At 43.6% G+C, this 14,720-nt stretch overlaps 1 protein-coding gene across 2 annotated transcripts in view; it reads right to left on the reverse strand.

Moving 5' to 3' along the window:
• Positions 1 to 14,160, reverse strand: part of LANCL3 (LanC like family member 3) — a 31,531-nt gene extending 17,371 nt beyond the window's left edge. Inside the window, exon 1 of one of the 2 annotated variants that reach the window (XM_081004380.1) lies at positions 13,112 to 14,160. In XM_081004380.1, coding sequence (XP_080860506.1) covers positions 13,112 to 13,675 — 564 coding nt within the window. In that variant the 5' untranslated portion in view covers positions 13,676 to 14,160. The remainder of the gene's footprint in view (positions 1 to 13,111) is intronic. The other variant, XM_081004381.1, reaches the window with a different exon arrangement.
• Between the last annotated feature and the right edge of the window lie 560 nt (positions 14,161 to 14,720).

Below are 14,720 nucleotides of genomic sequence, written 5' to 3' on the forward strand. Positions count from 1 at the left end.
TCGTTACAATGTCATGCACGAAAAATCCCCCACATCTGTTGTATCTATGTGTAGCCTCTTGATATGGAGAGCAGGTTACCCCAGAAACAATATCATTAAAGCACTACGGTCACCCAAAATAATCTTTCTTATACTGTAGCAATGGTATGACTTGCAGGACTGTGGGACAAAGTCACCATGTCCTGCTCTGTAAACTGTCACAACAATATATTTTTTAAAAATAAACTGGAACAGCTATCTGCAACTCTTGGTATCAAACAGCAACTCATCTATCCATTTATGGGTGTTATTTTGTCAAGTGGGAAAAGAGAGAAAGAGGGAGAGAGATGGCACACTGTTACAGAGTAGTGACTGGAGATAGACTTTGAGTTTCTAAGAGTGTTGAGGTCTTGTCGCTCTTGTTGTATGCACTCACTTCTGGTCCCTCCGCTGTTGTCTCTGTTCAAAATTATTTTGGAACCCTGAAAAAAATCTGTTTACCACTTTTATTTTGCTCAATTATTTGTAATTTATGCCTCATAAACAGCCCCTAAAATGGAAGCATCAACTCATACTACAGAAGAATGCTCATAGCTAAAAGAGAAAACACACAGCAGGCGATGATGGCTCTCTCATCCTTTTTCACAACTCACTGTAAAACAGAACAGAATTAAAGGTAAAGGTAAAGGGACCCCTGACCATTAGGTCCAGTCGTGGCCGACTCTGGGGTTGCGGCGCTCATCTTGCTTTATTAGCCAAGGGAGCCAGCATGACTAAGCCACTTCTGGTGAACCAGAGCAGCGCACGGAAACGCTGTTTACCTTCCTGCGGGAGTGGTACCTATTTATCTACATGCACTTCGGCATGCTTTTGAACTGCTAGGTTGGCAGGAGCAGGGACCGAGCAACGGGAGCTCACCCCATCACGGGGATTCGAACCACGACCTTCTGATCGGCAATTCCTAGGCTCTGTGGTTTAACCCACAGCGCCACCCGCGTCAAGTGACCTCTAAAAGTGTATTTGACTGGTGGAAGAGTCAGCTAATTAAAATGTATATCTAGAAGAGCTATGATTAAATAAAGCAAGCCATAACAAATGCTCACTCCAAAAAAACACCTTGTCTGTTTTTCTTTAGTGGCTCATTTTCATATACTCTCAGCATTCCTAATATTCCACTGGTGCTAACAAGCAAGCACAAGAGAAGAGAACTCCACATTGGCAAAGAGCCACTTTTATTTTGCCTGCTGATTTGCAATTTGTGCTGCATTAACAACCCAATGAATGGAAACATTAGCTTAGGCTACAGAAGAATGCTGATCTGTAAAAGAGAGGAAGATCAAATGAAGGTTGTGAAGTCTCAAGACGCTTTAACTTTACAGTATTCTATGCCCTCCCCCATAAATGAGTGGTTATGATTTTGACCCAGTAGCCTCCATGCCAGATCCATTTTCATTTCTTATATAAGACACACACTCTCTCTCTCTCTCTCTCACACACACACACACACACACCATAGACAACTACAAAAGGACAACTAGAGAAACTCCTGTGGCATAAAGAGACAGCTGTTGCCATTGCCTGGAACCAAGCACATGAATCCAAGCACAACTGAAGTCACATTCTGAATGCAGACATCACATAAGGCTCGATATTGCTCTGTTTCAAGAACAGAGAGAGAGAGAGAGAGAGAAAGCAAAAACAAATTGGAAGAACAACGGAAGTAAGAAGCACATTCTCCCCATTCAATCTGCAGTAGCAAAAGAGCAGGAAGGTAAATTCTCCTCATTAAACATTTAGCATTTCAGCCTTGGATACAGGCAAGGTTAAAGCTATGTTAGTCTTGCCTTCCTGTGCCTCCTTCTCAGCTGTCACTGCATATAAAATAAGCATTCCTTGGGGGAGGAAAAGACTGTTTTGTCAGAAAATGTGATTCAGTCAGTATAAAAATATTCCCAGTAGGTAGAAAGAAAAAATATTTCTTCAAGACAAAGACAAGCAAGAGCACCACTAGAAACCAAAACAGTATGTCCTTAGTACGCAAGGTGGGTTTGCTAAGGCACTGTTTTTTGATGGGAGCAGCTTATTACATGGTTAAAGATTTTCTAATAATCAGATACTTAATGCTGATGCTTTCATCCCACCTGCATTCAAATGCTAAATGCTAAGCACTAAAATTGTTCTAGGAAGGGCAGATAGATTCTTTTCACACATTACAGTGTAAAGAAGACTCCCTTTTCCCTCAATGTGAGTCTATTACATATTTTCCCTAATCTTTAATAGACATTTTGTGTCTGAAACATGATCACACAGGTGCCTCTTCAGTTGAGTCGCAATTGCCTAGGGTGTGTTCACGGTGTGTTTTCAGCCACAGGAATGCCTTTCAAATATTAGGTAAAAGCTGACTATAACAAGCCCAGCACCAAGTCCACCACCATTTTGTGACTGGCTCCACCCTGTGCCACCATTTTGTGAGAACCCATGATGTAACACACAAAGTCACCCTCAGGCACAAAAAAGATGTAGAGAAATAACATGGCATTAGGAGATAAAAACCCCATAAACTCCTGATCCAAGAGTTATTGCTTGAAAATAGTTGCAACTATTGTATTTAGATTCAGAGTGCAATTAGTTATTTTGAGAAGTAACTACAGCAAGGGTAGTCAATGTAGTGACCTCCAGATGTCGTTGAGCTCCAATTCCCATCAGTTCCAGGCAGCATGGCCAATGGCAACGGATGATGCCAGCTGCAATCCAACATCTGGAAGGCAACATGCTGGCTACCCATGAACTAGCAGTAGTGTGCACTGTTATCTGCTGTATATTCAACTAACAACCCAACGGAAATAACCCTCAGCCAATGTAGCTACCTTATACTGAATCAGATCATTGGTCCATCTAGCTCAGCACTGTACTAGCAGTAGATCTCCAGGATTTTAGAAAAGAGACTCTCCTATCATCCCTACCTGGAGATACAAGTGATTGAACCTTGGACCTTCTGTATGCAAAGCACATAGCACATGCACTTCCACTGACCTACAGCCTTCTGGAAATGAGGTGTAATGTAATCACACAGGAAGGCAATTCTGGAGTAAGTGCCGGAAGCACCACTCACCCCAATTTCACTTTGCAGAAGATGGCACATGAGTTACTCAGAAGAAGAAAACTCCAGTGACCAACTGGCTGGCAGTTTAGCTCCCTTCTTTAGCATGCACGTCATTGTGTCTGCAAAGGGACGCTTACAAAAATAGTCTGCTGAATTTCAATTTGCAGGTCTGCTCCCCTGTGCCAGCACAACATATTGGAGCAGCTCAGGAAAACAGAATGTGAAAATAGATTGCAAATGAAAAGGAGGCACTCTGAGGAGACAGCAGATGCCTGGTGATGCCTGGGAGACTGGACAAACAAAGCCAGAAGAGAAGGGCCAGAAGGACAGATGCAGGCAGCATGTGGCAAAAAGAATGAGCATAGTAAGCAATACAGTAGACAAGATAGAGCAGAACCAAAAGAAGAACCAGAAGGCGAATGCTGCTCCAGATTGGGTAGAAAAGGCAGAGGAATGCAATTCTGGGCTTTTCAGCTGAATAGCTGCCAAAATATTAAACAGAAAAATCTTTAGGAAGTCCAGGCTCAAATAGAAAATCAACATGCAGGGAGCTAAAAGGGGAAGAAAGGCCTATCTGAAATGTCACTTCTTGAGTTTATGGGAAATTGCTATTATTATAATTTTAGGGTCATCTGGTTACAAGAGCCTTAAAAGGACACAGTGAAACAATTCATATAATTATTTTATACCACAGAGCCATGGTCATTATTTGAAGTGCTACAAGCAAGCAACATGGCAACCTTACTAGAAATTGACTTGTCAATTGTTTGTGTCAATTATCACTGTTCTTTTGCTGCTGCCTGAGTGCTGGAAGAAAGACCTGCTCCCTGGGTTGGGGCAACTGGCTAAAATGTTTTAAATGGTTATAATTTTGGTTCCTCTGTTTCATTTTTTGTCGGGTTGGTGTTGGTTAAATGTTAAATTGGGGTTGGCGGTTACTTCCATTTGGATATAACTGTAAACTATTTATTATTGTTGTTATTATTGTTATTGGTTTTTGTTGATTTATTGGTTTGCTTGTTGCTTGTATAGTTTATCTTGGTTTTTTTAATGTTGTGTTTTATATGTTACAATCCACCCAGAGTAGCTGGGGAAACCCAGCCGGATGGGCGGGATATATAATAATAATAATAATAATAATAATAATAATAATAATAATTCATTTCCATCTGGTCTTGCTCCTCTCCACCACCCGTGTGTGTATATAATCCTGCCAGTTTATGATTATACTTCATTCATCTGGGGAACTGGAATTTGGCCCATGAAAGCTTATGCCACTTTAACTTTCTGGAATTGCCAGAAGTCTCCTCCTTGTTGTTTTAGCTGCAACAGCTAAAAGAAAGAAAGAAGAATTGCTGGAAGGAGTGTATGCCTCCTTCCGCAATTCTTGTAGCTAAGCTGGTGCCAAACATATTGCTTTCCTTTCCTTTGGGCCACATCAGTGAGACCGGGGTGGTGGTGGGAGTGTCTTGTCATCTGGGCAGGTAAAGGTAAAGGGACCCCTGACCATTAGGTCCAGTTGCGAATGACTCTCGGGTTGCGGCACTCATCTTGCTTTATTAGCCAAGGGAGCTGGCGTCCGGGTCATGTGGCCAGCATGACTAAGCCACTTCTGGCGAACCAGAGCAGCGCACGGAAACGCCGTTTACCTTCCCGCCGGAGTGGTACCTATTTATCTACTTGCACTTTGACGTGCTTTCGAACTGCTAGGTTGGCAGGAGCAGGGACCAAGCAACGGGAGCTCACCCCATCACGGGGATTCAAACCACTGACCTTCTGATCGGCAAGCCCTAGGCTCTAAATACACACTGCCCAGGCTTGCACCCTGGGGAGGTCACTTCAGTGCTGCTAACGCAGCAGTTTGACTTCGCCCCTGGAGGCGCACTCCATTGTCTCTTGATGCCAACAATGGTACTCTGTTGATAAGATTAGGATAAGTCGTTCTTTCAGATACAATTAGTATGTGTGAATCGAGAAATGGAATTTACCGGTATTTCATAAAATTTGTTGCGTGGCATTCACAATCAGGGAGAGAGGGGCAACAGTACAGACTTCTGTTCTATGTGGGAAAACTCTACCCTTTTCTCAGGTGAAGAGCTATAGGGTAGGGATGTCATGAGGATTTACCCAGGAAACTATAAAGGCCTAATCATGAGCTACTCTCCAGTTTCCTCCTGAGGAAATGTGGTTAGAGGGTTGTTCTGTGCAGAGGGAGATGTGGGTTTTCCTCTGGCTGCGCATTCCATTTTGTATATAAAATTACCTTTTCCAAGTTGTCCCCTTCCAAGACAGAGCTCAAACAAATGCAAGAGTCAAGCAATGTGGGACTCATTGTTCAAAGCAGCAACATACTGGTGGATCATCAGCACAGTCAGAAATTAGATATGGTTTAATATTATGAATTATAACTTTGCATCTTCATTCTGGGGCCCTTTGTTGATGCTGTTTCATTGAAGCAGGGTGACTTTTAAGCTCAGCAGCGAAGTAAAATGGTTTCCCACTGCTTTCTGAATACTGCTGTTTTTAATGTCTAATTTGTTTCAGTTTACTGTTTTGCGTAGAGAGTGACCTATTTGGTTTACATAAACAGCAGAAGGATACTGTTGACAGGTGATGGCATAGATCACATTGGAGAATGTACAGCTGGATGAACACTTCATAGTATGGCTGATGTTATGTAGTCCAATTTGTTGTCAGAAGATACGTTGTAGGACTATGCAGTACATGTTCAAGGGAATGAAAGCAGCTTGCCATATTGTGTGTGCAGGCTCCAAAAATTTTTGTATTCCTTAGCTCAGAATATTTTTGTATATGACATTAGAATTGTAATTCTTCGACAGATTAGCATCCCTGAATTCACTAAATTAATGCATATTTTGCAAATAAAATAAATTATATTTTGCTCAAGCAGAATACAGTGTGCATAAGATTAACTGAAGGTCAGCAAGCATTTGGATGACTAGAAACAATGAATGGAGTTTAATTATGGCTGAATTTTAAATATACCTCCAAGCTACTGAAGACATTTGCCTGATTTTTCTTTTTTAAAAAAACTTTTCATCTTTCACAAGCACAGTAGATTTGCATTAAGTAATTGTAGCTTGTGGCTTGTGTTCTCAAGGAGAATTATGCAGGCCTCCGCAGTCCCTAGTACACAAGAGTCAGGAAGCACAAGCATGGGTGCACATCAGTATCCATGAATGCAGAATAAAAGCTATTCAGAATAATTTTGGCCTGGGGTAGAAGAAGCATGAGGGATTGAATGGATTCCTAATATTTCAGTCTTCAGTCTAATGAGCGCACAAAATGCTGGACATTGGTTTCATTTTCTGCATGTACTAGTAGTGTACCAGTGTGTGTGTGTGTGTATTAGTTATATATATGTGTACACACAACATTGGTGTGGGGCAGAAAGAGGTTGATCAATGCATCCCTAGTCCTTGCAGGGCCTCAACTTGGCAACCACGCAGGTGGATCAATCTTCCAATAGGTATTCAAGCTTCCAACAAGGAGGGTTGTACAGGTACATGTAATATTTAATTAATTTAAATGTTTGCTCTCTGTCTCAAAAGGCATATTATTTTAGTTTACAACAGTAACACTACCAAGCAGTATTATGTATACAATTTTTGAAGCGGCTTAGTTCTTTAGGGGGTATTATAATTTTAGAATCTGCATGCCACACTTGCACATTCTTAAAGAAAATAAATTGTGCTCCTGACACTTTATGAGCTCTGGTACTTAATCTTCTATCCTGGGGGAGGAAAATCCTGACAGCAGCACTATATCAGCACTTCCGTGATAAAGTGACATTGTATAATGGTGCTTCTGTAGCAGCCATATGGCTCAGAGGGAGTGCTAGGTTTGAAGTGCTCTCTGTATGCAGAATAGAATCAGCATGGAAATCAGCATGGAAATCTCTTCATGCTGTTCTCTTGTGATGCAGAGCAAGATTGCTGAGGTTACCTCCTTCGAGGACTGTCAGTCTTTCATTCTGGGGCTGAAACTAACAAGTGGCAAAGTAGAACCTAAAGGTGCTTTATGGAAAGGTGGCTGCAAATAGGTGTGCAGAGACTGGGCTTTGTGCCTTGCATGCCATTATGAAACTTTCAAATGTTAATACAGTATTTTAAACTCTGCCATATCTCCCGCAGAGTTGCTAAAATTAGAGCGTTTGTCCATGATCAGCTTTTGTCCTGGGATACCAGCCCTTCATTTTGATAACAAGCCATCTGTTAAGATTAGCTTTTCGAATTCCTTGTTCTTTCTCAACTGGTCTCAGTGCAGGATCTAAGAGCGGGAAAGGGGACATGTTCCTCAGGCAGCAGGTTAGGTGGGCAGCAAAATTACAATATTGCTAAAAATTGAAATTATTGTTTCATATACTAACTGTCCTACCTTAAATAGTGTCAAACAGAATTCAGTTTAAGTGACCCAAAATTCAATTAACATTTCTTCTAGTTTTTAGGAAATGGGTTTTATCGTATGCTATAAAAATATTTACATCATAGTTTTTAGGAAATGAGGAATCCCATAACATTCATTTAACCAACTCTCATTATGAATTTTGATAGAATTAACATGCAGCCACAGGATTGGTCATAATTAGAATAACATGTAAAAGCCAACATGTCACATTTGTACCACCAAACTGGGCTCACAACATTGTTAAAATATAGAATTTGCTCCCATAATAAGTCAGTGATGGCCACCAACATAGCCCCAAAGGAAAGGGTGATTGGGGGGGGCGATAAGTCAGGCAGCGCTGTCAACATTAGGAGCCTCACTCCCACTGAGAACCTCTACATTTGAGGATTAAGCCTAGAAAACCACACTTTCATTATTCCAAAATGAACTGTGTTGATGGATAATCACTTACAGATATTCCTCACTGGAAATTTAGTAGGCATGCAAGGAGATACAATGTATCCAAGAGACAGAGGCATGGGGAAAGAGATGCATACTTTTTTGGCTTTAGGTAACAGGCCCCTGCAGACCCTTTCAAGCGTCCCTATTTTTGAGGGACAGCCCCGGATTTACAGAAGGAGTCCCGGTTTCTGACTGGATCCCAGAATGTCCCGCTTTTCCTTAGGACGTCCCTTTTTTCCTAGGAGAAATGTTGGAAGGTATGGAATGGGATGTCCCTATTTTTATCAGAGAAATGTTAGAGGATAGATCTGTACAGACATGGCCAAACCACGCATGATAGACTGGTGCCAACAGCAGCTTTCCTCCCATTGTGAATAGTAGGTTCAAAAGGCCTCTATTACAATATGGACTATAGCAGGGGCAAAGGGTTAACACCCTCTTCCTCTTGCACCACCAGTGTCAATCCATCTTGAGGCTCCAATGCCAGCTATGCAATTAAGTGCAGGGGCAGCGGCAGAGGAGAGCAGCTATGCAAATGTCACACCTAGTTTGACCCATTGTTAAAAAACAAAGGAGCATTTGCCTTTTACACATGATGGAGAACATACTATGTACCTACTGATACTGCAAGGAAGCTGTCCAGAGATGGGCAGCCAACATAGCATCCTTCTGGAGTTGATGGACAAAAGTTCCAATCAGCCCTAGCGAACATGGTCTGTAGTCAGGAATGACAGGAGCTGTAGCTCAACAACAAATGGAGGTCACCACATTGGCTACCCACCCTGCAGAGAAATCTGAGCCAGATAATGTTGTAGATACATGTCTTTATAGTGCTCAAAGCACTTAAGGCACATTATTTCAGTCATCTTTACCCTCTAAGATAGGTACCGTAAGTAACACTATCCTAATACTACAGTTGGAGGGGAGCAGGACTGAAGGAAAGAGACACAGCCTTATCTAAAGGTTATCTAGTGAATTAATGGCTAATGTGAGTTTAAGCTCAGACTGCCCCAAACCAAGCTCCCCTCCTGAGCCACTGCACTGCTCATGCCCCCTGATTAGCTCAAGGGCAAAATGACTCTCTACACTGGGCTTAATGATGTACACTGCCAATAATAAACCACTGAGCTCCTGCTGCTTAAAATTTACAGATGCAAAATGCTGCAGTTATAAAATATATTATGCTGTTAATGCTATAAGCAGTACAGTAACTTAAACCAGTCATAAATGTTAGAAAGTTATTTTTCATGCTGCCCTAGACCGGAGATTTTATGCTGTCAAAATTGAAGCAGTTCTGCTGGTGCAATTCCCTGGTGTGAATGCAATTATATTGGTATTAAAAAGTCTATTATGGCATATGGGGTGTCTAATTTAGATGAATAAAATATAAATTCTCATGTTCAGCCTTCTCACAATATAAAATCAAATCCCCTGCAGACCACATTCTTAGGGCTGTGAGTCCTAAGTGGAAGTAATGGCTCTTAACAATATGTGGGATTAACTGCAATTTCCATTTAAAATTAATGCAGTTATGTGGCTGGAAAATGGGGAAAATCTTAGTAAGCAGCTCACACATCCTAGTCTAAGGTCTAGTCACAGAACATCATATATTTTGGCGGGGGGGGGGAAACATATGCAAACATTTCTTGCAATATTGTCAGTGAATAGTTTGGTTAATATGGTCATGCACACCACATACCAAAGACAAAACCTAAACCTATTTATGTGTGTTAAATCTGCCTTTGTAATGATTTCCATGGTCTGCAACTTCCACTATTTATTTCTTCCTCTAAAGCAACAAGTTGGGAGGAATTGATTAATCAGCACCCAACATGCAAGTGGCTGTGTTAATAAAAACTGTTAAAGTAAAGGGCAATGCTTTTATTATATTCTATGCTCACAGTTATTTATTAGTCACTTTTTAAAGAATTAAACTCAAAGTGGTTTATGAAAACAATCTCTATGAACTAGAAGAACACTATTATTATTAGTTTTGCTAGTCTGCAGCCTCCTGAAGTCATTCCTTTGTTTTGACAAAGGTTGATATAAACTGAATAAAGTGTCCAATGAATTATTTGATTTATTTATAACCAAGCCTCCTATAAAATAGAATCCAAGGAGAGGGAGCAGGGTATAGTAAACAGGAATACTGATGATGACTTGGAGACACACAATCTTAATCATTATCATGGAAACCAATAACCAACTTTATGCAGAATCTGTAGTTAACTGTTGTGAAGTCGCTCATCCCTAAACCATTTTCATCCAAAACCAAAATCTGAACCTAAACTGATCTACACTTAGCTTTATAATATATAGCACAAGTGTACACCTATTTTAAACCTAGTGTTCATTCACTTTCTATCAGTTTTTTTATGGTGGTGGGAGAGAACTTAAAAGTAAATTTAAACAAGAAAGATTTGAAGATGTTGTGTAAGTAAACTTTGTTGATTCTTATATAACTAATTGACTTTTACAATAGTAGCTGAATTACTGATTGAGTGCTTCTCAAACTAGGAATATTTCATCCTGCACACACTAACATCAGGAAGCAAGACAAGATGAATTTCCAAACAAACATGTGTGTCACAACACAGTGTCTTGTATCTTGTAATTTCAGCATGTGATATCAAGAGGGTGATTCTCACATCACTTATACCACAATTACACTTGAATATGGATATCCCATATTTCAAGGGCTACCTCTAAATTTATAGCAATGTCCCATATTTCAGAAAAGCACTGCTCCGAGAACAAAAACCAGATGTCCTTAATTTCACATCCTGTTCTCTCCATGACCTGTCAGTTCTACTTATATATGAAACTTCCATCGTTGTAACACTAGGTTTCTGCTAAAATTGAGCCCCTGAGATGAAGAAAAGTGAAAGTGATCAGTGAGTCACCATTTCTACATCCAAAAAAAGGGTTAGCCAAGTGTTCCCAGTATAATCAATCTCCCCTCAAGAATGGGGTAGAAGAATAGGCTACCTGGTACAGTTGAGAAACACATACCAGCTCAAGCCAACAGAACAGAGATGGGGGACCTGTGACTCTCCAGATGTGGTTCAGCTTTCCTCAGCACCCACCAGTATGTCCAACCATGAAGGGTTATGTGAGTTGCAGTCCAAGACTTGGAGGGGGACAGATTCCCCATCTCTGCAACAGAGGCTAAAGAGTTGCTGCCCCAGCCCAGATGGAAAAAGTCCATGGGTGTAGCCAGGCTTTATGTCAGGGGTGCAGAACCTCAGATAGTTAAGTATTTAACTGTTCCCCCCCCCCTTATACCAATGAAAAAGTCCAGGGGCTGCTTAGGTGAGCTGGAAGAGAAGTAGCCCCAAGCATTTTTCAAGAAGCATTGAAAGACACTTCCCTGATAAATATCTGGAACCAATTCACTGTGCAGCTTTTTCCTTTGTGTTTGAAGCACTCTTCACTGCTTGCCTCCAGACAAACCCTTCAGATAACAGATTTTGAGGCTTTAGAGCAATTGTGCCTCTTGGCTTTTCTGAATGAAGCCCCTTGCGCCTTACCCCATATTAGGTCAGAATATCCATCCACCTGTTTGTGGAGCAAGGAAATAAGAGGTTGCAAACGCAAAATTGCTTAAGAGATCACAATTCCTTCCCTGTCCCAGATGTTGTCACCTTGAGGAGGAAACAACTGCACCCTTGTGTTCAAGATATTAGGGAGGGGAAGCAAGATTAAGGCAACAAAGTTAAGGCTGGAAGACACCAAATTATTTATTCTGGAGAACCTCTAGTAAGAAGGAAAAGTCTTTTCAGGCACTCATCATCATATAGAAATGGGCATGCAGAGTGGAAGAGTTGAATCATGCCCACCATTCCTGTCACCAACTACCATGGGTTCTCTTGAACCTGTGCACAAAACCTACATAAGTTCAACCTGTACACATATAGACACTATCCACAAACCCTTTAAAGGATCCAGATGTGGGCATCCCAACTCCCATCAATCCTAGTCAGCATGACCAATGGTCAGGGATGAAGAGGGCTGTGGCACGGCAACATCTGGAGGGTCGCAGGTTCCCTATCCCTGCTTCACAGGCATGCTGCAGTACAGAACAAATACATGTGTGTGTGCATGGAAGGGGGTGTAGTAGCAAGTTCTGCTACCAACCTACGTGCCTATGAACATCAGAATGTCTATAAATCAATTGGAAGTGCATAGAGCTTGGAATAATAGAATAATAGAGATGGAAGGGACCACAAGGGTCATCTAGTCCAACTCCCTGCAATGCAGGAATCTCAACTAGATCATACATGGCCATCCAATCTCTGCTTAAAAACCTCCATGGAAGGAGACTCCACCACCTTCCAAATGAGTCTGTTTCATTGTTGTACAGCTCTTACTGTCAGAAAGATCTTCCTGACGTTCAGTTGGAATTCCCTTTCATGTGATTTGAATCCATTGCTGCTGATGTTCAGACAAACACACCTGTTTCAAGGTAGCATCTGCCTTCTACAAGGTTAGAATATCTTTAAAGAGCTACAAGTTTGGGTAAATATGGGAAAGTCAAGAACAGAGCATGATCTTGCACACACCTTGCACACCTTCCATTTCTACAAGGCTAAACGCATGAACCAAGTTTCAGTGGTTTGTAAAGACAAAAAGATCAAATATCACATCCAGAACTGTGAAGGCAGGAGCAAAGAACATCCCAAAAGAGTGGGATGACCTGTGTGGAAACAAGCCAATACCTTCTCTCTTGCATCCAGGAAAGTCATTTTACCCTTCACCAAAGCTCAGCAGAGAACCTTGGTGCAGCTTACAAAGGCCAATTATTTTTAAAGTTGGTATAAGCTTTCCTGGATGAGAGTCCAGTTCCTCAGATCTGATGAACTCTAGCCCATGAAGGCTTATGTGTTTATAATGTGCCACAAGACTCTCTGCAGGTTTTGCTGCACCAGGCTCACATGCCTACTGCAGGGAAATGAAGGAAGGAAGGAAGAAGTACTAAGGCCGGGTTTCCCAAGCTTGGCCCTCCAGCTGTTTTTGGACTACAGTTCCCACCAGCCCTGACCACTGGTCCTGCTAGCTAAGGATGATGGGGGTTGTAGTTCCAAAACCACAAGTTTGGGAACCCCTGTCCTAAGGCGAGGCAAAGGGCGCGTGTGGCGCGTGACAGGGACTCGAGGCTACCTCCAATCCCAGCTTCTGCTTCAGCACCAGGGCGGCGCACAGGTAGCCGGCGCGGCCCACGAAGAGCTCGTCGGAGCCGCAGTCGAGGAAGGTGAGCGGGGCGCACAGCTCGCACAGCTCGCGGAACTTGCCCAGCGGCCTGGCCCAGTCCGGCAGCCCGAGCGCCTGGTAGACGAGCGCGGCCACGGCATAGACGCCGGCGCCGCCCAGCAGGAAGGCGGCGCGGGTGTCGGCGTCGGCGTCGGCCCAGTCCTCCTCGTAGCGCACGCAGGCGTCCACCAGCTGCTTGGCGGCGCGCAGGTACGAGTCCCGGGCCGGCGCGAAGAGCGGGCACTGCGCGACGTGGTACAGCATGTAGGCCACGCCGGCCACGCCGCCGTACAGCCCGCCCTGGCAGCCTCCCAGGCCGCCCGCCGCCTCGGCGCCGCCCAGCGGGGGCACCTCTTTGAGGATGCGGTCCACCGTGGCCGTCACCAAGGGCGCCACCGCCTCCTTGCCCTGCCCGGCCAGCAGGCTGCCCTTGTAGTCGTCGAAGCGGTTGGCGAAGCAGCGCTTGCTCTCCATGCTTGGCGCCGACCCAGCCGGGCTCCCTCGGCGCGCGGGTCGCTGGCGCTCTTGGCCCGCTCGCTCCGCAGCCGGGAAGCCGAGCGGAGCCCCCTGGAGGAGGTGTGTCCGACTCCCGAGCAGCAGCCCGTTCCTCTGCCGGCTCGGAGCAGAGAGGCGAGGGAGGAACTATCAGGTCGTGGAGTTCTTCCCTCAGCCCAGAGCAAGGCGGCTTCTCTTCGCCAGGGCGCCTGGCATGTTCTGCCTGTGCCTTTCGCTTCCTCTCTCTCTCCAGTCCTGCCTGAAATGTCTGCAAGAGGCAGCAGCCCGCCGCCGCCTCCTCCCGCTATTTCCTCTGTGGTGTGAAGAAGAGGCGGCCGCTCTCCCTCAGCGCCTGGCAGTAGCAGCAGCAGCAGCAGCCGCCGCCGCCGCTGTCAAGAATGCGCCACCCCCCGCCACGGCGCCCCTCCCACCGCTGTTCCTGCTCGCTGAAGTCTGTCGTGTGCGCGCGCGTGTCAAGGCGGCGGCGTGGGGCGGTGGAAGAGAGAGCCATTGTTTCAAATATATGCAGCTCTTTTCCAAAGCTTACTGTATTCTTGTCTCTCTCCCACACGCCCGTCCATCAATGAGTGCAAATTTCATTATATAGGTTTTTTAATAGGGCTTCATGCAGTCTGCCAAAATACCGCTGGGATAGTGGAGGCGTGTACACACACACACACACACACACAAATAGAGAATGGCCAATAAGAAACAGATCCTTTTTCTTTTATTTTAGAAAGAGGAAACTTTAAATTATTGTTATTAGAGGGTGATAAGGCGTTTTGCTATTTTAATGTATTGGGTCTCACAAGTAACTTTTGATGGCCGTGGTTTTTAATGTAGAATGTGTTAAGATGTTTGAAAATGTGTTTTTAATACAAAAAGAGGTAAGTAATAATAACCTAAGCACGCACACAGCCAGTTGAATTTCCATGTCAATATACCTTAGTGCTTCTTTTCATCCTCAGCAATACATTACAATACTTGAACAGGGCAAGGAATTTCATCTTGAACAGAACAAATG

This window comes from Podarcis pityusensis (assembly GCF_964106645.2).
Source record: "Podarcis pityusensis genome assembly, chromosome: 4".
Taxonomy (NCBI): domain Eukaryota; kingdom Metazoa; phylum Chordata; class Lepidosauria; order Squamata; family Lacertidae; genus Podarcis; species Podarcis pityusensis.